At 52.1% G+C, this 25,201-nt stretch overlaps 1 protein-coding gene across 21 annotated transcripts in view; it reads right to left on the bottom strand.

Annotated features, from left to right (window-relative positions):
- IKZF1 (IKAROS family zinc finger 1) overlaps window positions 1-24,686 on the bottom strand; it is a 101,275-nt gene extending 76,589 nt beyond the window's left edge. For 3 of the 21 annotated variants that reach the window (XM_045052122.1, XM_045052125.1, XM_045052131.1), the window contains exons 1-3: window positions 24,109-24,178; window positions 8,940-8,993; window positions 717-836 (exon numbers count right to left, since the gene is read on the bottom strand). In XM_045052122.1, coding sequence (XP_044908057.1) covers window positions 717-836; window positions 8,940-8,979 — 160 coding nt within the window. In that variant the 5' untranslated portion in view covers window positions 8,980-8,993; window positions 24,109-24,178. Of the gene's footprint in view, window positions 1-716; window positions 837-8,939; window positions 8,994-11,877; window positions 11,970-19,256; window positions 20,861-20,890; window positions 23,092-23,138; window positions 23,448-24,108; window positions 24,179-24,641 lie in introns of those variants that run through there. The other 18 variants (XM_045052116.1, XM_045052129.1, XM_045052130.1 and 15 more) reach the window with 12 other exon arrangements.
- Between the last annotated feature and the right edge of the window lie 515 nt (window positions 24,687-25,201).

Raw genomic sequence — 25,201 nt, 5'->3', positions numbered from 1 at the left:
AAGTGTGAAAACTAGTCTTTGAGTTAGAAATTGAGTCTGATTCTGACTCTGTTTTTGACCTCAGTTATTTTGCTGAACTTCTTGGGACCTCCGTTCTATAAAACCAAGAGGGGAGACCGGACTTTCCAAACGTGAACTGTACCGTGGAAGTTAACCATGGCAGGGACCGTGGAAACTTCCAAACCTCTTTATGGAAAAGGCATGTGACAAAAGGCTTTTTGTAACATTTAAAATTTTCTATTTTGCATTAAATTTGGCATTTAAGACACGCAGCTGAGAGGGTCAACATAAAATGGGCAGACTTGGTTTCTTCTAAACCGAAGCTCTCATGCTAACTCACCCTACTGCCATAACGCATACAATGTATAATTGTCACTACCTAGAGCCCATAAAACCGGGTATTTCTGCAGCACCCCGAAGGCAGGAGACAGCACTATGGATGTGCCCCCATGCGGGGTGCTCTCCCACTGTGCTCTTTGGCCCCTGCATGTGAGTGTCACGGCCACGGTGACCTGTCTGTCCTCCCGCACACATGAGGGCCCCACCTTGGTGACCTTTACCCCACGTCTTCCTAACATGGTGGTTGAGGGGAAACGGCAGGTAAGATGATCCCAACCGCCTGACCAAGGACTGTGGAAGGAGACGAAGGGACCTAGGTGGTAGCGGAACAGAGTGTGTCACAGCCCGCCAATGGGACGCCCGGCCGGCCGACTCACCCGCTCCTCTCTCGGACTTGGAGCTCTGCTGTCCTCCAGACGTGGTGGAAAGGTCTTCGGGGACAGGCATTGGTTCGTCCCCATCATCCGGAGTGTCACTCACCGGGGGGCTTTCCTTCCCTGGGGAGGCAAGTAGCAGCTTGAGTGTCTGGGATCGTGGTGACTGCCGAGGGTGGTGATTTACATAGATTTCTATATTATGGATAATATGGGGTGGTCTAGTCCACCCAAATCAATGGTACTTTTCAGACATTCTCATGATCACTGCTCCATGCCAGTGACCAGACTTCCACAGCCTTATTTAGGACATCTGTGTGATACCCCATCGCATGGCCACACTAGGATTTATTTACATCCTTTATTCTCTTTTTGAATGTATATGGCTTTCCATCTTTTTTCCTCTTAAACGACACCGTGATGAACATCCCAGTGGCCAACTTTTGCACATGCTCTCAACAATCATCACAGTATAAACTCCCGGAAGTTTTGCGCCTGGGTCCAACGGCACCTACGTTCAAATTTCATTTATTTATTTATTTTTATTTTAGAGAGAGAGGGGACAGCGGGGGGGTGGGGGGGAGCAGAGAGAGGAGGAGAGAGACAGAATCCTAAATAGGCTCCATGCTCAGTGCAGAGCCCGATGTGGGACTTGATCCCACAACCCTGGGATCATGACCTGAACCGAAATCAAGAGTTAGATGCCCAACTGCCTGAGCCACTCAGTGCTCAGGCACCTACATTTTGAAGACTAGCTCACATTCTTTCCTGTAAGCTGGTTCCAACCTACCCTCCCACAATCAGGCTTCTTCCCACCTTCCTACTAATTTGTTTTAAAGGTCAGCTGACTGATTATCTTGCTCAGAGCTACACGTGCTGGGGCTGTTCACTGCTTTTTAGAGAGCCAGGGAATATTCTGCCAGTGGCCTGATTTGATTCCACCTGGCGGGGAGTGCAGGCTTGGAAAGAGAAGGAACAGGGAATCCGATGCCTCCTGGGACCACGATTCTCTCCATGGAATTCTTACTTTGAAATACAGCAAAAGGATCCGCACAACTGAAAAGTCGCTTCTCCTTTGCCAAGTTCCTTTGCGACTCAGCAAACGAAATTGGGTTTTACAGGATGGCTAGATCTATTCTGACCCCATTAGAATTACCTTTAACCAGAGGCTCCCCCACTGGGGAACCCACCCTCCCCTCCGACTCCCAGAAACCCAGTGCTGGGAAGCCATGACTGGTAGAAAACCCTCTTGTTTCCCTTGAAACTGAAGCACCTGTCCCTTCCAACCTTCTAGACACAACTTAATACTGGCTTAGGCAACACAGACCACATGCACGAAATGACGCTGTGCAAAATAACCCATCAGAGTGGCTGCAGGACCCCGGTGGAGACGAAGACCTTCAAGGAGGTTAACAGAAAAGTGGAAGGCGGGGGTTACACACATTCACTGGCAGGGCTGGTGACCTGGCTTCACAGGCGAAGGACATCCTCGCAGAGCACACAAACGCTCAGGACCCAGAAAACACGGCTAGGAAGAAGACATCGTGGCTGAGTCCTCCAGCTTGGCTGTGGTCGCTGCAGTTAGAGCATATTTTCACACAGAGCATTACTGGGTGTGTCTGGAGAGCCAGCACAACCCGAATCGTTAACGATGGGGCGGGCGAGGATGTCCCAAGAAAACAGAAAGCCAAAGAGAAACGGAGGGCAGGTGCGTTCCATTGAGCAGGAGAACTCGGGAGGGAAACGGGCCAGCTGATAACTGGTCTCTCCTTATGACAGCCAAGAGCAATGGTTTTCAGACTCTGAGAACGGCAGGGGGTGGTCAGAGGACAATTCTTCTCCTCTTTCTCCTTCCTCCTTTTCTCCTCCTCCTCCACTTCTTCCTTTTCTTTCTCCTCCTTCTTTTGCTAAGACGGATCTTACATGGAACTTCGATATACAAAAACCAATCTTCTGCGTGTAAAGTGGGGACACTGCAGGGTGGGGAGGCTGGAAGACCACCTGCCTTCTCAAAGACCTCCTGACAAACCCCCCAGAACAGACGGTGGAGACCCCTGGCTGAACCAACGGACCCAAAGGTTAAATGTGTATAACAGAGTGAGCGAGGCGGTGCGCACGTGTGTCCTTGTGATTAACCAGCTGTCGTTATCATGGGGTGGGCGTGGGGGGCTGAGGAACTAATCTGTATGCACCTGTTTATCTTCTCCGTGATACCTCCCTTTGAGATATCCCATGATGCTCTCAGAAGAAGAATCAGGACTTACCCAATGAAGGAACGTGGTCTCTGATACTACAGGACGTGCAAGTAACTCTCAATGACTCTTTTGGTCCCTTTACTGCTCTGTTTATTGGGGAACAAGATTGACCACACGACACTGAAGACGCTCATATAAAAGATGCTCCCCCTACGAGTTCTGTGGGTCTGGTCGGGCTCTGGCACTGAGCGAAATGCCAGCTCTCCAGTGTCCGTCATCCGAGTCTCAGCCCTCCCACTGTTTCCTGCATGGGGGAGAAAATGCCACCAAGAGAGCAGTGGGGATGATGATTCTACACGGGACAGACAACCCGGGGAGAAGGCGCAGTAAACACTCACCCCTGGTGTATACAGTGGTGCACAAAGTCAGACCTGGTGGCGAGCAGAGGGGGATATGTTCACCTCCCCCTGAGGGCTCTGCTGTCACACGGCCTGGACTCGCCTTCACTCACTGAGAGTTTTCAAGAGGTGGTCCGAGTCGCCTAAAAGCCCCCAAAGTTTGGGCAGCCGCTAAGACATGAATCACTCCCACGATCCTTTGTGCCCAATGGTCCTTAGGTTCTCTCCCTGTGGGAGGTTTCTATGATGAACGCTCAGCGCTTTGTGAAAGCCTTCCTGTTAAGCAAAGCTTTTTGTGTGGGTCGCTTTTAACCAAATTTGCCCGGTTAGCCATTTAAAACGCAAAACCACGGGAGGAGTATAAAAGGTACACAACTAAGGTCATTAGGTCAACACATCCCAAACATTAAGGCGGGGTGACCAGAAGTCACTTGAACCAGGATATCATTCCAACAGAAACATGGCATAAGTCACCCCTTCAAGACAGTAAAATGAGGCTAAAAACCTGATTTTGGCCTCTCTCCCACGGCTGGTTGAAGATGGAAAAATAATGTGTGTGAATGCTAATCTATCCAAGAAGCTTAGGGAACCTGTTCTGCACACGTCAGCAAGCCACAGAAACACGAGGTCCATGTCGTGCCAAGTGCCTGTACCTCTCCTAAGTTCACGCTCAGAGACACGACGGCACATAAAACTGTCCACGGGACGGTTATTATTTTCATGGAATCATTTAGGAGAGGAAGTATAATTTCACTTTGCTAGAAAAATGAAAGAAACTTCTTACCAATTCATATTTAATCTTCCTACTGTTTCTGCTTTAAATAAAGCACAGGTAATCTGTGAGAAGTGTTTTGGGCAAATTAGATGAGAAAATTGTATAATTTGCCTATCAGAAACCAGTTAATTTAATTTCTCAGGTAGATTAAAATTCATCCAACAAAGGTCTGTGATTCCCCACCTCACGAATGCAAGAGTGTTTTTTTTCAATTTTTAAAAATGTTTATTTATTTATTTATTTTTTAATTTTTTTTTTCCAACGTTTTTATTTACTTTTGGGACAGAGAGAGACAGAGCATGAACGGGGGAGGGGCAGAGAGAGAGGGAGACACAGAATCGGAAACAGGCTCCAGGCTCCGAGCCATCAGCCCAGAGCCTGACGCGGGGCTCGAACTCACGGACCGCGAGATCGTGACCTGGCTGAAGTCGGACGCTTAACCGACTGCGCCACCCAGGCACCCCTAAAATGTTTATTTTTGAGAGAGAGAGAGAGAGGGAGTGGGAGAGGCACAGAGAGAGAGGGAAACACAGAATCCGAAGCAGATTCCAGGTTCTGAGCTGTCAGCACAGAGACCGACGCAGGGCTCGAACTCATGAACCACGAGATCATGACCTGAGCCGAATCAGACGTTTAACCGACTGAGCCACCCCGGCGCCCAAGAGTGGTTTTTATATACAATGACCCAGAGGAATGTAATTCCTGGGAGTAAATAAAAACTCAGAATATAGATTCCCAAGTCTTGAATAGTGAACAAGCTTGCAACCCAGCACGCTGCCTGGCTTCCTGTGAGACTTCTGGTCACTCACTGAAATTCTCGAGTCTCAGCTCTGCAAATTGAACATGGTAGCTGGGGGGCGCCTGGGTGACTCAGCCAGCCAAGCATCCAACTTCAGCTCAGGTCATGATCTCACGGTTCGTGGGTTCGAGCCCCACATCAGGCTCACTGCTCTCAGCCTGTCAGCACAGAGCCTGGAGCCTGCTTCAGATTCTATGTCTCCCTCTCTCTCTGCCCCTCCCCTACTTGCGCTCTGTCTCTCTCTGTCTCTCAAAAATAAATGTTAAGAAAATTTTTTTTAAAAAGGCAAAGAAAATGGTACCTATATCTTCACCACCGGGTGCGTGTAAAGTTGAAAAGAGAAGAATGCTTGGGGCAGTGTTTCCTAAAGGTAGACATTCAATCAATGTGATTTACTATGAAGCACATTTCCACCTACACACTTCAGTATATGAGGCTCATTTCCCTAAGCAGATTATGTATGCCTGTGGAGCATACTTCTTACCCTGTTCCAACAAACATTACAAAGACCATTAAGAAGACATCCAAAGTAGCTTTAGGGTCATAGGAGCCCGAGGACCCTTAAATGGCGACTGGTTCACATCCCTCATTTTGCAGAGGATGCTATGGTGGTCCAAGAGGCAGGAAACCTGTCTCAGGTCCCACAGCTGGGGACAGAGATGAGGTATGGACACAGGGCTCACCACCCCTATTCTCCCATGGGCTGTCTCTTCCCTTAGAAATGAAAGCAAAAAATAACGCAGAGCCACAAAAATATTTTGGAAAGATTGCCAAAGAAGGAAGACACACACACACACACACACACACACACACACACACACACACACACAACAAAACCAAAACCAAAACCAAAACTAAAACCAAAAAAAACTTTGCCCAAAGAATGAATGACAAGTGCCCTATAGTTAGGGAGAACCCGGGGGTGCCTGGGGGGCTCAGTCAGTTAAACGTCTGACTTTGGCTCAGGTCATGATCTCACGGTTCGTGAGTTCAAGCCCCGCATGGGGTTCTGTGCTGACAGCTCAGAGCCTGGAGCCTGCTTTGGATTTTGTGTGTCTCTCTCTCTTTCTGCCCCTCCCCAACTTGTGCTCTCTCTCTCTCTCTCTCTCTCTCTCTCTCAAAAATAAGTAAACATTAAAAAAAATTTTTTTTTAAGTTAGGGAGAGACTGCTCGTGCAGACTGTCTGCTAAGCCTGTTCAGTAACCTGGTCTCAAATCGTGGGTGTGAGTCAGTAACATTACTGAGTATCTACTCTCAAGACCCCATTGACCAGGGCTCAGTCCACATTTAGGAAAAAACCCCAGCAAGAAAGAACAAGGCAGTTTGAAAAAACGTCCGATATTGAGAATTCCTTTGATTTTCAAGTGAATATTTCACAGATACTAGGCTGACTCCTCATGGCACCGCCAATGCTGGAACATTTTTGAACCCAGGAAACTGGCAACTTCGTAGGGTTCAACCGGGAAAGTCTATGTTTTCTCTTTCCTATAGACAGAACCTGACATTGAAGAATTTTATGGGAAAAGAGGGTGATTCACTAACACGTTCCTCAGCGTATCGAGAATGTCAACTCCCGTTTGACTAAATGTACATCCCTATTCCACAGCTACCTGTCACCATCCTCAATTTCAGAAATGGGAGAGAAAAAGCGACGTGACTAGGTGTGAACTGGAGAACCAGCAAGAAGCAGAAAGTGTCCTTTCGGGAAAATGGCACAACCCTTCAGATGCTCTGCTCGCCGTTTAGAATGCTGCCGGTTACACCCTTCGTGTTTTGGAAGGAGCGTTTCCTCTGCCGAGTGTATACAGACTACATTTCAGACCAGATCTGGAATCTTCTCGACCACAGAGGCGTTTCCTTTTTCAGGCCTTCCTGGGCCACGGGACTCCCTTCATTCTTGCCCCCCTCCCCCAGTGCCCACTTTCAAAAGCCAGCAACCAGAAAAACTGAGTGTTTGGCATCATGGTAAAGGGCAAGAAAGCAATGAGAGGAAAACAAGGCTTTTGATATCGTTGTTGACGAGATATGAGACAAAACACTCTGGAGATGCCCACCCGGGTCAGGGCCTTCAGCTGTGGCTCTGGGACCTCAAAGGACAGCGGCTTCATTCATGTGTCACCTTAGAAGCTACCTAAGTGAGGGGTGCCTGGGGGGGCTCAGTCGGTTGGGCGTCTGACTTCGGCTCAGGTCATGATCTCATGGTTTGTGGGTTTGAGCCCTGCGTCGGGCTCTGTGCTGACAGTTCGGAACCTGCTTGGGACTCTCTCTCTCTCAAAATAAACAAATAAACTCAAAAGGAAAAGAAGTTACCCAAGAGAAATCAGAAACAATGAAAGGGTCTCTTCGCCTATGGAAGTTTTTAACATCCTGCCTTTTTGACAAGCTAATTCCCTCTCCCTGAGGCCTCTGGCAATCCTGGGTGGGACCCGCTTCCCCAGGCCAATGGGAGGCTTCCAAGAGCCAATCTTTTTTTTTTTTTCTCCCCCTCTGTTGTTTCTGTTGTTGTACTCCTGTTTCAGAATCAAAGAATGTGTCTGAGAGACATAAATGCAAACAGACCTTCAAGACAGCAAGATAGTGGATATGAAGCCTATAAGGATGTAAAGCCTCCCTTTTCTTCCTCCACAGCCCGACCTCCTTCCCATCACCAAGCTCCAGAGGGGAAGTCTAGATTGCTAACTATCCCTCCAGAATTTTCCTCAACATGCAAACATGCAGATTGAGTGTGTGTGTGGTGTGTGTGATTTGTTTTCATTTCACAGAATGCATCGCACTTTGCGTACTGTCTTGAACGCCGCTTTCGCTTGGGCACGTGTCTTGGGCCTGTTCCAGTATGAAGGTTTTGCATCATCCTTGTTCACAAGAGCGGTTTGAATCAGTGTGCCCGTGTGCCCAAGTTTTTAGACATTAGCATCAGCGCTGCAGGGAGCGTCTGGGCCAACTCCCTGCCCGCTCGTGGGTGCAACTCTAGAAAGAACTCCTTCAGTACCACGTAGTTCACACAGGGAAATGCCAAACTGCCGGCCAGTTCTCACTTCCGCCCACGTACGTGACGCTCCTACACGGCTGGGCCGACAAGCTAGCCTTGGCCTTGTTCTCGGTAGCCTGGGGAGTTTAAGTCCACGCTTGCCAAGTGACGGGATGACGGGAGGAGCTGGGCCAGAGGAGGCGGGAGACGTCTGGGATTGCGGTGCGAACTCGAACCTTCTCTCCTGCACACTCTCCAGTGGGCGAACATCCACCAAGTGGGGCAGCAGTCACACGTTTGGTCCCGAGACGCAGAATTCAATAAAAACTCGTAAACGGGTGGGGGCAGGTCAGCCAAGCCGCCAAGGACAGGCCATTCTCCCATAGAGGCCAACCCCGGGATTGGCCATGAGCCTGGCAGGTTCCAAAAGGTAAAATACTGAAAACCCAAAGCCCAGATGCAGGGCTAGACAGAGGGTGGGCTTCCCACGCCTAGGAACATGGGAGCCACACAGGCTTTGCCGGACGGGCTGATGGGTCATCCTGTCCAACACCGCCTAGCGGGACAGTGTGTGATGGGCCCTTGGGCCTCACCTCCCAATACTGACCACTCCACGTCCTGGGTCCCCATGATGAGAAGAGCCACATCCAATATGGCTCGAAAAAATGTTCAGCAAAGGGGAGCAAAGCTTAACAGATACTCTAAATTGTGTTTTCCGGCTGTCTTTCTCCTGCTCTCCTTCTCAAACACCACCCTTGGCATGGGTCTGGGGTCTAGAGCAGATGAAGCAGTCATTTCCTTCCCCCCACCCTCCCAAAGAGTATCAACCTATATGGAACCCTTTCCAGGTTGCTCTTGGATTTCATAGGAAAACTAATTTCATCTGGGAGATTTTTCTGTTGAGGTTCTCAAACTGGGATGAACTCTAAGAGTTGGCAGAAAACACGGACCCCAGTTCCACGCTGGTCTTTCCTCCGGCAGGAAAGCCTGTCTTCCTCTCTTGGGAGCTTGGCGAGCACCTGGGCTCCTGGCACCCAGCGGAGCCGTCCTCACAGGCCCCCCATCCAAGTATATCCCACAAGGGTCTCACCTGAAACTCGGGACATGTCTCGACTCTCATCAGCGTCCATTGTCCTCAGGTTATCTGAGAAAGAAGAGGAAGGGATTTTAGTTTAAAGCAAATTACTAATAAGATATGAAGAGAGAGAGAGAGAGAGAGAGAGAGAGAGAGAGAGAAGCTCTATGCATTTAACAACAAGGTTATCTACCAAGAAGAATGCATTTTCCTCCTCACATACTTGCTGGAGTATCAGACTGGCACAGACCTTGATCCTTTTAAAAACAGCATTACAAAGATTGATAAAAATATCATTACAAGCACAGGAGGACCAAATTTGTTATTTATTGTTAATTTCCTACTGCATAATAACCCAAAATGCAAACTGACTGCAACAAAATTAAGCAGAAAATTAAATGGCCCTGGGTCATTGTAGGCACAGAATTCATTCTCTTGGCTGATCCATAGTTATGTTCTTTCTAATTTACTGAGCATGCATCGATGAACCTTGAGTCAGCTTGGTGACACGCATACACTCAGCAATCAAAAAACGAAGCAATTTGCTGAAGAATGTCTCATTTACCCAGGCAGGGCTGCATATCTGAGCGGCTCTCGTCCTCCCTCCATCAATAATGAATACACCTCCAGCCTGGCAGATGGGCAACGCGGCTGCTTCCGTCTTTGTCCCCACTCTTTCAGGGACCCTGCCTCAGACATCGCCAGCGCGCTCACGCAGGAAGTGAGGCTCACGAGGGCAGCAAGACGGGGCTGGGGCAGCCCCCAAACCTTCCTCTTTGCTGACATATGGCTGGGCTCCTCAGATTGGTGTAGGAAGAGAAAACCAAGCGGGAAGAGCCGTCCTGGAGGGTGACAGGGAAGGCTCTGCCAGGCGCACCGGGCAGGGGTTAGCCCCCGTCGGCCCTGGCCTGACCTCGGAGGTCTGGGGAGCCGTAGGAGGGGACACCTGGGGGCCCCTTGGGTAGGACAGCTGTGGCCACCAGGAGGGGACCTCGACCAAATCTGCTCATTTACGCTCTGCTGGACAGCTCGGGACAGAGCCTTCTCTAAGCAACAAAAGGAGTCTATCTGATGAGTCTAAATGAGGCCACCTCTGGTTCGGGGGGGACCACACCTCTGTCTCTTGGGTTCAGGTGTGTGGATCTGAGCCGGGAGGCCAGTCTTCAGCCGACCCGGACACTGATGGAGAATTCAGGGGACCTTGCCCTCTCCAGTTCAGCTGAGACTACGCAGGCAGGGGCAAATTTAGGCGTGCAGATCAATACATAGATGCCTATACGCTGTGCGCGGAATCCATATTTTCAATTTCTGTGGTATCAGTACTAGTCACGAAGAAGACACGAATGACTATCACTTTTTTTTTTTTTTCTGGACGGGGAGGGGTTTTCAACTAGTTCTGAGAGCCACTGAATGGGTCTGAATTGTGACAGGAGTTTTCCAGGCCGGCGTGCGGTGCAGGGTTACTGCCGCTGACCACAGAAGGGCAAAAGGCTCGTGGCCCACATGTATTTCAGCCCCAAGACTGAGGGCCCACAAGCAGGCCGGAACCAAACACACGGGCCCCAGAAGCAAACCCTGAGCGTCTAAGGCGCCACAGTCTTCCACGTTAAACGGGCAAAACTCTACGATTCTTTGGAAACCACCAAGACGACTACGTAGAAACAAGACGCACACGGTTGAGAAAAATCTCGAATCTTTGTACAGCATTAAGGTGAGGTCCTGTTTTCTGAAGGCGAGTACGGTGTTTTATTGTGGAATCACACAGACCAGTCTTGGAATGTCCCTGGCATGAGTGGGGGACACCTTGTTGTAACAAATACTCTTCTAAATAAACGCTAGTCTAGGTGCCAGAGACAGATTCCTGATAAAAAATAAAAAAAGTATGGGGGCGCCTGGGTGGCTCAGTCGGTTAAGCATCTGATTTCGGTTCAGGTCATGATCTCACAGTTTGTGGGTTTGAGCCCCACATCGGGCTCTGTGCCGACAGCTTGGAGCCTGGAGCCTGCTTCCGATTCTGTATCCCCCTCTCTCTCCGCCCCTCCCCTGCTTGCACTCTGTCTCTGTCTCTCTCTTAAAAATAAATAAACATTTAAAAAAAAAGAAAGTATAGGGGCACCTGGGTGGCTCAGTTGGTTGAGCATCCGACTTCGGCTCAGGTCACAATCTCACGGTTCGTGGGTTCGAGCCCCGAGTTGGGCTCTGTGCTGACAGCTCGGAGCCTGAAGCCTGCTTCGGATTCTGTGTCTCCCTCTCTTTCTGCCCCTCCCCTGCTCTCCCCCCCCCACAAAAGAAATAAACATTAAAATAAGTAAGTAAATAAACACTAGTCTAAATAAATCTTGTAGCAACTACTAGTCTAACAACAAAATTTGTAGAATGTTGACTTAGAATCTTCTTGCTATGCAAGTGATCCATTTTTTTCAACTTTTTTTTCCATAAAGGCAAGAAAATGCCCATAACTCCTACCACTTAGGACTACTCAGTTTTGTGCGTCTGTGTATGTGTGTTTGTATACACACACAGAGCAGTGGACAAAAACAGGACACTTTTTTTTTCATTTCATCCTACACCCACTTTTGTATTTTGCAAATCTACATCAACGCCCTCATTTCAATGGCTACGCACAGCTCAGCTGTGGGAACTGATTTATCCAGCATCCTATTGTAGATTCAAGCTATTTCCAAGCGAAGGACAGACTGTTTCCTAAAGCCCCATAGGTGGCTCCCCACCTTGGCTCTCAGGGAGAAGGTGTCCTCCCTTATGGTGGCGGCAGAGAGGGAGACCCTCTGGGTTTGAGGCCAGGGCCAGAATCCATTCACATCAGGTCCCCTGTCATGGGTCTCGCGGTTCAGGCAGGAGGTGTGACAGGTGCCACAAAGCAGAAAACAGAGGGTCTGAGGCCCAGACCGGGCTCTGCTGGGCCGGAAAGGTCTGCCCTGGGCAGTCACCTCACCTGTGTGTCCTGTGTGTCCCCTCCAGGAGGCAGCCCCATCCCAGCAGCCGTCTGCGCACTCAGGACGGCGGGTGTTCCGGGGGCCGGCGACACTGAGCAGAGGACGGGGAATCTGTGTCAACACGCCTGTTTCCATTTTCGCTAAATGTCCACCCCCACCCCCACCCCCACTATGTGTAACTCCACTGGGTAATCAGCACCACCTAGATTTTCAAACACAGTCTGAATGAATCCTACTCCGCGTGGGCGTGTGGCCCCCTTGCTCGGGACTAACGTCGGCTTGTTACCACTGCTTTGACCTTCTTGACAATTCGGGGACAGGGCCCACGCCCCGTGAATTCTGCAGCCGGGCTTGCTTGCCGTCACACGGGGAGGGGGACGTGGGGGGACTTGACCAGCTCCCTCAAACTTCCCCAAAGTCCAAATTTGCATCTCTTGGGATGGAACAGTCGTGACTTTTTTTTTTTTTTTTTTTTTTTTTGGTAAAAGTGACTGTTTTCAGGCAAAGATCAGACAAATCATTCAGCGATGGGAAACTGATGTGAGGGCGAGGAAATTCCGTCCCCTCCAAGACCCGAGATGACAGAGGGGCAGCTGGGGGGGGGGGCGTGCGTGTCTAGGAAGGGGGGGCGGGGCTCTGTGCTCATTTTCAGACAGCTTCCTGGCCTTCTACTCCCACATGGACGCTGTCTGCGTCCAGCGTCAAGTGCAAAGCGGAGAGCTTGGGCCGGACAGGGTCTCCGCCACGAAGGAGCTCACGAACAGAAAGAGGGGTTCATCACACAAGCGGATCAACAACTTGTTTTCGGGAACCGGCACCTACACAAAAACCAGGATCGTAGGTCTGTGGAGGGAGAAGCCAGAGGGAACGATTGTTTCACAGAAGTCAACTGTGATTTTCTACTCCGCCCGGGGATACCCAGACACCTGAATGCCTGAACCGATCGACGGCAGAAAACACCACGGCGGCAAACACCCGTCGCCTGGGCAGTTCGTAGGGCCCTGAATGCTCTTATTGTGTCTTTGGAGCCAGTGGCTCTGAATCTTGCACAAGGGGAAACAGATGCGGAGATAAGTGGAGGCCAGCGTGACAGCGACGTCGGGGGCTGTCCCTCCGGGGGTGGGGGGCAGAGCCTGCTGTCGGAAGCCACTGCCCACGGCCATCTCCCTCTCAGCGGTCACTGAGCCTAACACCGCTTGCTGTCTCTCCCTCCTTCCCCTTCCCTCTCTGTGTCTGTGTGTCTGTGTCTCCCAGGTCCCTCTGCTCCAACAGGACTTGCCTGGTTTCGGTTTCATGGAGTTGGCCTATCAGCGACTCTAGAAAGCAGGGGGTGCAGGGGGGCAAACACAAGGGCTGAGAGACGGAGCAAAGGTGGCCCAGCACATTTCTGCTCCTGCAACCAGGCCAGGGGAGACGTGGCCTTACAGCTGGGGCCACCCTGTGAAGGAGCCCTGGAGACGGGGAGCTTTGGAAACACCCCCCCCCCCACCTTGTCCCTTGTCCTTCTTTCCTTCCTCCACACACATGATGGACTGGGGACCTGGCTGTCCCCTGGGAAGATGCATCCAACCGCCCTGGGCGGTCGTGGCTCCTGGGCCAGGAGCTGGGCAAGTCTCCAGTACTGTCCTCATTTCCACCTGTGAGCGAGCAGGTGGCCCCAAGAACAGCCCCGAGAGCTACAAGGAGCCTCAAGGGCCACTGTCACGTGTGCAGGGCTGGCTGCGGCCCCCAGCCCCGTCCTCAGCCTCCTGAAGTGCCCCTTCCTTTCCCAAAGATGAGCCCCTCCCCTCCCTTCACATCATTTGCTCTGAAATCGCCGTGCTCGCCCATAATGAAGTCAAAATGAAAAGCCAGCTGCCCGTCCAGAACCACAACTTGATTCCTTTTCGAGCAGCCCGAAGTCATGGCTGTTCCAGCATGGCTAAGTGCACAGCATGTGCAACTGGCCGTGATGAACCCCGGTGGTCACTCAGCATGAGTCTGCTCCCCAGGTTCACACAACTCCTCCACAAGCTTTACAAAAAACCCTCAGTTCTCTGTGGTTCAAGCAACGGACACAAACTAAAGAAAATGCCATGTCTGCGCAGCGAGAGGCTGTTAATAAGACTGTCCTGCCTGTTTGCAAGTTGCCAACGGAGTAAATCTTAAAAGCCCTCGTGGCGCAGAACAGAATTTTTTTGGAGCCCTGTGTGGCGACGAGTGTTCGCTCTGCTTATCGTGGTGATCGCTTTGCAATATGCACAAATATTGAAGCGGTATGTTGTCCATGGGAAACGAATGTAATGCTACGTTGCAATTATGCCCCAATTAAAAGTGCATCCATACATAAAAACAATGCCTTTCCCCGCCCCTGATACACAGAGGTGACTTTCTGCCCAGTGCCATTTCACGACATTTCTCGAGTACCTTAGATGTGCCGGGAAGAGGCAGTAAAGGAATGGATATGGCTTTATTCAAGCAACTGACAACGGCATTTAACAGGCCAACGGGAGCGGGCACCTGGTCTACCTTGTCCGCCGTTTTATGTGTCTGCCACAGTGTTCGTTTGCTAAACGTGTACCTGTAACCTTCGCGATTACACTATACAACTGTAATCATCGCGCACGATCTGTATATGATTTCCCTTCTATAGATGAGAAGACTGAGGCTGATAATGCAGCAGCCCGCACGGAGGCACCCGTCTAACACAACAGCGGAGCTGATCCGAACCCACAACCTCTCCACGGAGACGCGTTTTTCACTCCCGCCCGGGCGAACCGCAGAGCCCGGGCTCGTGGTCCCAAATTTCAAACGGACAACGGGCAAGGAGTGGATGTTCCCTGTGTCCTAACAGGAAAGAAGTGTGTCCTCGGTACTACTGTGCGGGTAAAGGCAGACTCCTTCCCACAACTTCCACGGTGAAGTCAAATTCTACTTATCGCATAAAATGTATGCTGTTGATTTGTTTTTTCCCCCTCCTGAAGAGTGAGATTGCATTACACTTACATTTGGGGGTTATTTCCTTATCAGTGACGCTTGTTTTGAAGGGGGCGGGTGTGTGGGGAAAACGGGCCAAGCCTATAATCTATTTAAAACGCCTTAGGTCACAGACCTCTTTAATAAAACCCATTATCCCTGCCCAGAGAGAGCCCTTTCATTTTCAGATGGGTAGATTTTATTTTTGCAAATCTATCATATCACTGTGAATTACACTGTATCGTAAAAAAAAAAAAGAAATGTTCCAAGAGAAAGCTAAAGCAATCTCCGAGGTCTTTGTGTCTGGTCAGGTGGACCTTATAGGTTTTCCTAACAACTTGACAAAACAGGTCAGGAGAGCATAAAAACTTCTGGGCACTCCTATTTCATTTCTGATTCTTTTCATTTTTCAAAAATTAGCTGCCAATCTACACATTTTCATGATTATTCCACAGACTATTGCTGGCACAAATAACAATGAAAAACAAGATTTCAACAGGACAGCAGGGAATCCAATTTGGCTTTCGCCGGGCTCCCCCTCCCCCATATTTAACGGAGCCACAGAAAACACCTCCGGTGGTACGTTCTACTGTGAACCTGCTTTTTTCAGGGCAAATTAGCTCAGATGTGCAACTCTGTCCTCACATACCTCCCCCGCCTTTGGGGCAGGAACTGGTATGCAAAAGAGGAAGGGGGGGGGAACCGAAGAAGCCTTTTCAAAATACAGCTAAAAAGCATGCTGTTTGAAAACATTCTCAGCAAGGAGATATTTAATGCAGAAGGGAAAAGAACACAAGAATACTGCTAAATGTCATCATGGAGCCACCCGTCTCCAAGTGAGGTATAAAGAACGATGAGAGATGCTGCATTACATTAGAATTTTTTTTTTTTTAAATAGAGAAGGCAGAGTTAGAGGGACGGTTCCCTGCGCTCACCCATCTGCTCTCAAAAGCAGGTCCTGCACAGGATTTCTAGGGGCCCTAGAAGGTTCTGGCATTGTGTGATTCTCCTATGCAGACAAGAGACTGTAAAGGATCTGGGAAAGAGGCTAGTAAAGAATGTTCCAGCACTAGACCACAGGCTCTCAAACTACTCCCAACACTGTTTATGCGGCAACCATGGCAGAGACGTTCACACTCAAAATTTACATTCACTTTTATAGGACTTTTCCTGATTCTGACTGTCCTCAGAAGCCATTTCCTAGGCAGCTTCCTCAAATATAAATGGCTTTTTACACTTCGCTTCATCACTTAAGTAAAAAAAAAAAAAAATCTAAGTTTAGAATCATTCTCTTCTACCCTCTTCCCGATTTCAGAAGACCTTCATGCATGGCCAGCGACGGTGCAACAAAAATGAGATTTACACCTTTAAAAAAATATAAAAACTGCCCCAAAATAATGATGTGCACCGATATTCCCAAGAGTGCTGATGTCTTGTCATTTCTTATTACAAAGTGATGAAACAGAGGAGCATTTTCCTGTTCCTATATTGAGCCCGCCCCCCCAAGTTATTTTTTTCACTTAAAAAAAAAAAGGATCAATACAAAGTTACAATGTTCACTAAGTGTTTTACTCAGCAACTGCCAGTGCTGTCCTCACAAAGAGAACAGTATCTTCTCTGGTCCTCTTAGCAGTGGCTTTAGTTATAAGGTGTTAGTAGATCATTTCATGGACACACGTCGCACCTCAAAATGAAAACCGAACCCGCAAATCCACTTGTGCTGTATACCCATAACCTTCCCCCAAATGGTAACACTACAAGTCCGCCAGACTTTTTTACATTGAAGGGCTTGTGTGAGCTGCCTTGGCGAAAGATACATTCCACTGAGACCCAAGGAAGTACACTTAGACAAATCTCCCCAGGCACGGCCGGTTGTTTACAAATACACCCACATCTGTTTGTTTCCAATAACTGGGAGCCACTGCTGATTTGCCCGCTGAGAACATTCTGGTAGGGACTGTAACCTTTTCTCGTTTCAGGTTAGCCTCTGCTGTCTGGGTGGGAGTGAGACAAGATCTACCAATGTACATAGGAACCTGGAGAGAAAATATGTTCCGGAGCAAACACGTCGAGGGACTCGTGGTTGCCCAGACTTCCAGGTACCCCTTATTCCCTGCGATGGAAAAAGGCTGCTTGGCCCAGAGAGAGGGGCTGTTTCCTCCTGGCTCCAGGGAGGAGAATGTAGACAGCCTGCTGACTGACTCCCTCCACTAAAGCCACAGAGTTTCCGGGCCAAAGGGAAATTCTCTCTGCAAGAAGACACACATTCTGAGCTCCTCCGTGCTTTTTGGCAACACCCACAAATCATCAAGTAAAATCACTTAAAGTGAGGCAACTTTGCGAGAAGCGTTAAAAAATCACCTATGTGCCCACTTTCCCACTACGTCCACACCCCACGGAAGGTGGATTCAAGACCCCGGTTCCTTGAACCCTAGCCTGCGTCCCGGGAGCTGCAGGACTCCAGAATTCACCTCGCTCCCCCAACCTCAAACGGTCTCCACTGAAGTCAGACCAAGCCGTTTCTGAGAAGAGTAGAAGGGGGAACACACATATCAGTTACTTGGTGAGAACGACTGCTTTGACAATCCACCCAACAATTACAGACAAGAAGACCGCTCAATGTTCTCAGTGGCCTCTTCAGTTGGATCGAGTTCGCAAGGAAAGTTCTAGATGTCCATTTTATTCTGGGACAGACCGAGAGCTCGGTCCCAGCGGGGCTGTAACCCAGACGTGGGTTATATGCCCAAGAGCCCCGCACAAACGACGAGGTCCATATGAACACACACACGTTCCTGGCGGGCATCAGGCCCAACCAGGATCGCCTAGAGCCCAGTCTGTAATCCACAACCTTTGGCCTACAAGGTCCTCATGCAAACCCGGGTGTGGGGTGTCATCAGTAGAACCTCACAGAAGCTTACAACTTCCTCCTCTGTAGGGCTACAAAGAAATCGGCACGTCCTTATTTATAATTTGGCAGAAAATGCTCATGTCCGTCAGACAGCAAAACATAGGAGAGCTAATTTTGAACAGTACGACCAGATTTTTCTGCGGCCCTTAAGTAAGTGCAAATCATTTTCAACGCTTCACTTTTAAGTATTTTGTTTGTTGTTATTGTTCAGCAAGTTTCCTTTCTTTTGCAGAAGGCTCTCCTCCTCCACATGAAGCTGGAGGTTCCTGAAATCCCGGGAAACACGGGACAACTCCAGGCAGCAGGAAGCCCCGTGTAGAAAAGCCCTCGAAATTTCCAAATGAGTTTTAAAAGGGGATTAATTGCCTTATCTCTCTAACAACCTCCCATAATTAGTGGTCTGATTTCAGTTTAATGAAGTGGGATACACAATTTATCAATATGGTTCCACCGTGGATCTCTTTGCATATCACTTTAATTTTCCGCCCTACACAAAACTCAGCCACAAAGGAGGAGAAAAAGGTCAGTTTTTCAGGCTAAAAGTGGGGCTCACACCGGGGGGTCGCTGGCTCTCTCCTCTTTCCATTAAAAGCCCTGGAGGACATTTCAGAGTGTCTCAGGAACAAGCTTATAAAAGATCAATTCCTCATTTTCATTTCTCCTGAAGATTCTAAAGTAAACATTCCCCCCCCCCACCCCCACCGACCTTAGGGCTAAGGAGGTATCTCATTTGCTCTGAGTTTGCCAGCGAAAATCTGACTCAAGGACCAAAAAGCACCCCCCCCCCCCCAAAATGGACGAATCAATGTCCACGGTGGAACTCTTAGCTTTGGAAAGGAGTCGGACCCGCATGGCTCAACCTGCAATTGTTCCAAATGACCAGAAAACGCCTTGGAGGGTTGATATCGGCGCGATCTCGAAAATGGAGCTTAAAGTCCCACCTCAGTATGGATAAGAGCGCTTAAAAATACTTCGTGCCGCTTTTGTCAGTTGTTTGTACAGCCTCTGCAAGCCACCCCCCCCCCCCCAAGAAAGAAGCAAGACGGAGGGAGGGCAGGGAAGGAGGGCAGAGGAAGGAGGCTGGGTGCGCCCTTCACATCCCACGGCCCCCCGAGCCCCCCGGCCTGGCAGCTGGGCACCACATCCATTACGCTAACTTTTGGCGCGAAAACGGCAGGAAGAGAGTCAGATTTCCTTTAGCAGTGAGCTGATTGCCGGAGAAAAATGAATCATTGCACACTTGAGTGAGAAAATATGAAGAAGGCACTTTCCCACTAATTAGGGCCCATTCTGGGCAATCCGTTAAGCAGTGGCCCCTGCGCCACGAGCCATCAGGAGGTGGAGCACGGGAACACCCGAAAGCAGCGCGTGCAAATGGTGCATAATGACGCTCTCCATCACCCCAGACAGGCGGCGCAGGGGTGCGGGGCAGGGGCTGGGCAGGGGCCACACCGGCTCCCCCCCCCCCCCCCCCGCGTCTATGCAAGCGCAGCAGAGAAAGCGCGGGGCACTCACCGGTGAGCGCGTGCCTCCCAGAGACCTACGGGCGCTGCCTTTTGAGGACTGGGGTGGGGTCTTCGGACCCTGGGCCGCGTGGAGTCCCCTCGACTCAGCCGCCTGAGAGGGACCCTGCTGTCCCCCGGGGTGGCGGCCCTTCTCCTCCACCACCGCCTGCACACTCCACTGGGGCGGAGAGAAAGGTGGGACCATTTGCCAAATATGCAAAAAAGGAGGGAAGATAGTTTTCTCTCAGGAAAACACGGGCAGGAAGGGAGCCTTGCGCTTCCTGTCCTGACCAAAACGGGTTCAGAGATTATGAGGACGTCTGAGCTGACAGGCTTGCGGTGGAAGATGGAGGGAGCTCTTTGAGTCAACAGGAATTGAGGGCTCCCCGAAGGCAGAAATGGCTACACGGGAGAAGGGAAACAGGGCCAGACCTGCGCCGGGCAAGACAGAGGCCCCCAGGCCTGGCCGTCTGGGCTTTCGCCACGTCTGACAGAGCATCGCGGGTGGGTCACTGGGGGCACCTGTGGCAGCGGCCTGTTTATCACAGCAAAGTCAGACAAGGACAAAAAGCCATCGGAAGCCTGTAGGCCGCGGCCTGTAGGTGTAGGCCTCGGCCGGTGCCCCGCGGGCCCTTCTCAGGGGTGACCCCCCCCCAGCGACACACACACAGAGGTGGCCCTGCCCCCTCTCCCCACAGGAACTTCTGCAAAGCGGCTTTGGGTTGGCTGCCTCTCACTCATCCTCGTCCCCACGCAGCATCTCACGCCTCACGTTCCATCACGTCTTAAAGACATTTGCCAGAGTAGCACACAACGTTTAAAAACCGCGTCTGAGGAAAGCTATGAAAGCGACAGCCTGGCAGGGCGGGTGTCACGGGAGCCACAGAGAGAGGAGCCGGGTGCAGAGTTGTTTCTCAAACTGCACAGAGCACCGCCGCCCCCTCGGGTCTCCACAGGGAACCAGCCACGTGGCGGTCGCTGGAGTTGGGTCTGGGGTGTGAGAGTCCCCAACGGGCCCCGCTGCTATTTCCTACCTTATCTGACTTTGAAGCTTGTGTGTGTGTGTGTGTGTGTGTGTGTGTGTGTGTGTGTCTGCCCCTCCCCTGCTTGCTTGCTCTCTCTCTCTCTCAAAAATAAATAAAAAATAAATTAAAAAAAAAATATCAACAGACCCACCCCAGACGGGGAGTAACCTTAAGCACCGGGGGCCAGACAGAAGCAGCATGTGGTCAGAAGCCCGAGGCACAATCCCCGGGAAGGCCTGCGAGCCTCACACAGCACAAGCGTTGCCAGAGAACCAACAAGAGGCGTGGGTTCGTTCTCCGTGCCGGAGCCACTGGGGGAATCTCCATTAGAATAAGGCAACGGAAACCAATACTTATTTTGTAGCGAAATGATTTCATAATCACAAAGCTTAGAAGATGGGAAAAACGCACACGAGCCGTGAAACGGTGTTATCCTTGACGGATTCTGGGTTCACTGCAAAGCCGTAACCTGCACACACAGTCTTGGGCAGACACCCAAAGTACTGACATCGTTTACGTCTCAACTCAACAGCATAAAGAGGAAAATCCATCGCGCTTTAGTAAAAGGCAAAAACCAACCGAACAAACAGAACCGAAAAGGAGGGGCTTTGTTACTCACGTCAGGTCTGTGTGATGTGAAAACTCTCACCCTGCCCCTATGCCTCCCTCTCCACGCCAGCTCTGTGTGTGTGTGTGTGTGTGTGTGTGTGTGCATGTGCAGAGACTCATAGAATTTATTTCCTGTATCTGTTCACACACACCTGATCTTGAAGCACACACGGGACTCGTGTACGTGTGGGGGTAGGGGCATTTCATCACATGGCATCACCATGTTCCCCCAAATTTCCAAAGTTTGACATGTATGTTGACAATGTGCAACTGCATTACCTAAACATGAGACACACAAATCCAAATCAAGGGGGGGGGATCCCCCCAAAACAACCATCATCCTCGAACGCTTCAGTCTCTCGCCAAGCGACAAAGACACGGTGGCCCCCAGCACGCCTGAGCTTCAGACCTCTTGGCCAGGAAATTCACCAAGCTCTCAATGTCTCAACAAAGGAACCGGTGCCACGGACGGCCACGGTTTACCTTCCCTCACGAGGCTGTGGACCAACTTCTCCAAAGCGTCCAACATCACACATGCACAGTTTTCTTTACAGACCCGCCAACTCATCCCGCGAGACCGCACTACTGGGCTATTACGGCCACCAGGCTCCTGAATTCCGAGGAGGTATAATTAATTCCTCAAGGTGCAGCATTTCACTGAAAACGCTGGTGAATTAAACAAACAAGCATGCTGGGATTTACAGAGCCCCTGCCTTCAACTACCACCAGGAAGCAAAACGGGAAGACGGCACGGCCACTGAACTCAATAACACGGTCTCGCATCAGCCCGGGTGGACTTTAAGACCGGGAAGCACGTTTTTGTTTTTGTTTTTGTTTTTGTTTTTGTTTTTTGCCACGTAAAAAAGGTATCAACACATACGTTCCTGGAAAGTTTTGAAATCACATACATGATATCAAGCCAGAACTGTATGGGATTTGAAGACGTGACATCATTATTTACATGTGTGCACACAAGTTCTGTTTTAACACATTCTGCATATCCTATGATGTAAGCAGGTAATCTTCCTGCCACGGATACTTGTCACTGTTTAAAATTTTAGCCACGTTGCCAAATAATCTGATTTGTCGCCGAAACAATTCTGACACACGGAATACCGAAATATACTCAAACGGCAGCTTTAAAATTCCATATGAAAGATGAGTCCCATTGACCCCCTCAAACGTCTCCAAACAAAGAAAGAAATCCAAGAGGCTCCAACCATCTCCTGCTGGTTTCTCTCTCCTCTCAGCTCAAAACCAAGTGAACCCATCTTTGCAACCGTTTCAATTTCTATGAAAGTTGAAATATTGTACACATTGCATATCTTCTAATTCCATAAATTTTTCTCCTTGAACAGGAGTTGGTTTGGGTGGCAAGCAGATATTTTCTTCAAGAGAAGTTTGAGTCTCCAAGTTCAAAAACAAGGTGTCTGGGAGCAGCGATGGGGGTGGGGGGAGGCAGGGGAGGGGAACAAGCAGCATGCTGGCTGAGCCAAGCACGCTGCCTTGAATTCGCTCTGGGCCGGCTGCAGCCCGGGGCGGGGAGAAGGAAAACAGTGTTGGCAATGCCTGTCCAGACGCTGCGGACTTTCTGCTCTCCACATGTCACACTCTGTGCCTCCAAATTGGAAGAAAAAACAATCTCATCGTCACTAGGTTCCTCCGGAATCACCGAGGATCCTTGACCTTTTTTTTTTTTTTTAATACATTTTCAAATACACCCACCAGTAACCTGACGCCTTCTTGCCAGGGCGTTTGGAAACCTAATCGCCAAAATTGCAGTCAGCAAAGGAACCACTAACTTTTCAGACCGGGATAATTCTTCATTTTGCCGAAAGCAAGTTCAGACGCGATCTAAAGGTTTTTCAGGACAAGCAAAAGGCTGGCCCCTCAGAGATCAGGAGAGAAAGCTCTCCCTGGGTGACTTTATAAAGCCTGGCTTCCGTCACCTCTAGGCACATATCAATTTAAATGCAACGGGCGCTGGACCGTCCTCCCCGTGGTGACAGCGGGGCGGCTCACGAGTGTCCCACGCCGGCCTGGCCCTGCGCCTTCGGTCACCGCACAAGTTGGCGGCGGCGGAGGCTTTGACAAAAGTCAGCGCTCTCCCTATCCCCAGAAAGGAGAGGCGGACCTGAGCGAAAGCAGGGGTCACAGCTCTTACTGCCTTGTCTTTTCATTCTCTACCTCTCTGTTTTTTTTTTAAGCCACCGGCTACTCTGAGTTTTCCTACTGAAATTCAATTGGAAAACACTCACGTGGACGTGTGCGTCGCACTTTGGGGGCCGAGACCGATCCTCGGGCGCGAACAGCAACCTCGGGGCCGGGGCTCCCTCTGCCCCGCCGGGCTCGCCCGGGGCCGGCCGCCTCGCCACCTCCAAGGTCCCGGCCGGGCTCGGGCTCGGCGGCGCTGCGCGGGGACCCGGGGACCGTGGCCGCAGTCGCCGCCCCGGGCCGCGCACGCACTTGTTAGAGCGCCCTGCTAACTCGGCCGTCAGGCTCTTCCCAGCTTTCTTTCACAACGACTTCCTGAAGTTGCTCACTCGCCCGGTTCCCCATTTCTCCGCCACCCTCCCCCCCCACCCCCCCACCCCTTCTCTGCCGGCTCCGACCCGGCTTTCGCGCTCGCTGCCGGCCGGCCGCCCCGCGCGCACAGCGCCGCCCACGGGCCGCGCACCTGGGCCCCCTCCGCGCCGCGCCCCTGCGCCCCGCCACCTGCGGCCGCCCGCGCTCCGCAAACTTTGGGGGAGGCGCACCCGTCCAGCCGACCGCTCCGCCGGCCCGCAGCCGCCCCGCCCCGCGCGCTCCGCCCTGCCCTCACCCGTCTTGCTGCCCCGGAACGCGGAGCGGGACCCGGGGGGCGCGGGGCGCGGAGCCGGGCGCTCGGCCTGGCGCGGAGGGGGACTCGAAGCGGGGTGCGGGTCCGGGCGCGGAGAGGGACTCGGAGCGGGGCGCGGGTCCGGGCGCGGAAGGGGACCGGGAGCGGGACGCACAGACGGGCGCGTAGCGGGACGCGGACCCGGGGCGCGTAGCTGGGCGCGCCGCCTTCGCCCCAGCCTCCGCCGCCGGGTCGCCGGCTCCCGCGGTGCGGTCCGACCGCAACTCCGGGACCGCGCGCACAAACTTTGCCGGGGCGCGGGGCTGGGTCCCGGCCCGCCCCCCCCGTCCCCACTCCCACCCCCACTCCCACTCCAGGGCCGCCGGGGCGGCGGCGGGCGCGGGCCGTACCTGCTGGCGCCGCCGCCGGCTGCAGCCCGCTCGCCCGCGCCGGGCCCGCTCGGCGCGCCGCCGCCACCCCCGCGCGCAGCGCGCCCCGGCCCTCCCCTCGCCGCCGCGCTTCCTCATTCCAGCGCCGCATCGCGCCGCGGCCCCGCGCGGCAGGTGGCGGCCGGCTTTCTGCGCCCCGGCCCGGGTGGCGGCATCGGCCGCGGCGCCGCGGGGCCCGCGCTTAACCCTTGGGGACCCGGCGCGGGCGACGCGCGCGCGGGGCGGCCGGAGGCGGCGGCGGGGCTGGGGGTGCCGCTCGCCCTGCCGCGGGGACTCCGGGGACCTGGGACATCGTGAGGCACTTTCCCCGGTGTCTGGGGTGGGGAGCGTCCGTTGCCCGCCCGGCTCCACGTCCCTCGAACTGGGGCCACTGGGCTCCCCGTTTCCGGCTGCGACCCCGGGTGAGGAGTGCCCACCCGAGGGGGTGGGAAAAGTTGATCCTCAGCAAGTGAGGGGAAGGTGCGATTCATTTTCCCAGACAACCAATGGAATACCTCTCGTCTCTCTTCCCTCCCACCTGCTCAGGCAGAAGTTAGGATCGCGCCTTCCATCTTGGTCTGCGTGCACACCCAGGTGTGACAGGGCGGCCGCGGGAGGAGGTGACAGCGAAGGCCTTGGCACCTCAGACCCCCCCCCCTTCCCCGAGCCCCGAAGCACGCGAGGAAGGCGCTGCGTGTGTCTCGTTGAGACAGGAATGCGGTCTCTAACCGCGCACCTCTTGACGCCCGTCACTCTCATTAGCCGGGCCCCACCCGAGCGGGAGCCAGGCGACGGTGTGCTGTTTGAGCAGAAGAGGGAGAATCGTGAATGCAGGCGATTTGTCCCCATCCCCCTTGGGCGTTAAGGGAGGGATGGAGACCAGCGAGCCGCGGGCCCTGCCCTTCAGGACTTGCAGGGGCGCATCCGGAAAGGTACCCCTGCACGGGAGAGAGGAGATCCAGTGCAGATCCTGGGGAGGGCCAAATGATGCCTTCCTGCAGGAGAGTGAGGAAGGGCGCCCCTGGGCCCGGAGGGGCCTCGGGGGTGCAGGCCTTGCAGGTGGACAGAACAGCAC

The sequence above is a fragment of the Felis catus genome, chromosome A2, assembly GCF_018350175.1.
Source record: "Felis catus isolate Fca126 chromosome A2, F.catus_Fca126_mat1.0, whole genome shotgun sequence".
Lineage (NCBI taxonomy): Eukaryota > Metazoa > Chordata > Mammalia > Carnivora > Felidae > Felis > Felis catus.
The sequence above is the reverse complement of the archived record's forward strand: the minus strand, read 5'-3'. Positions and strand labels throughout refer to the sequence as shown.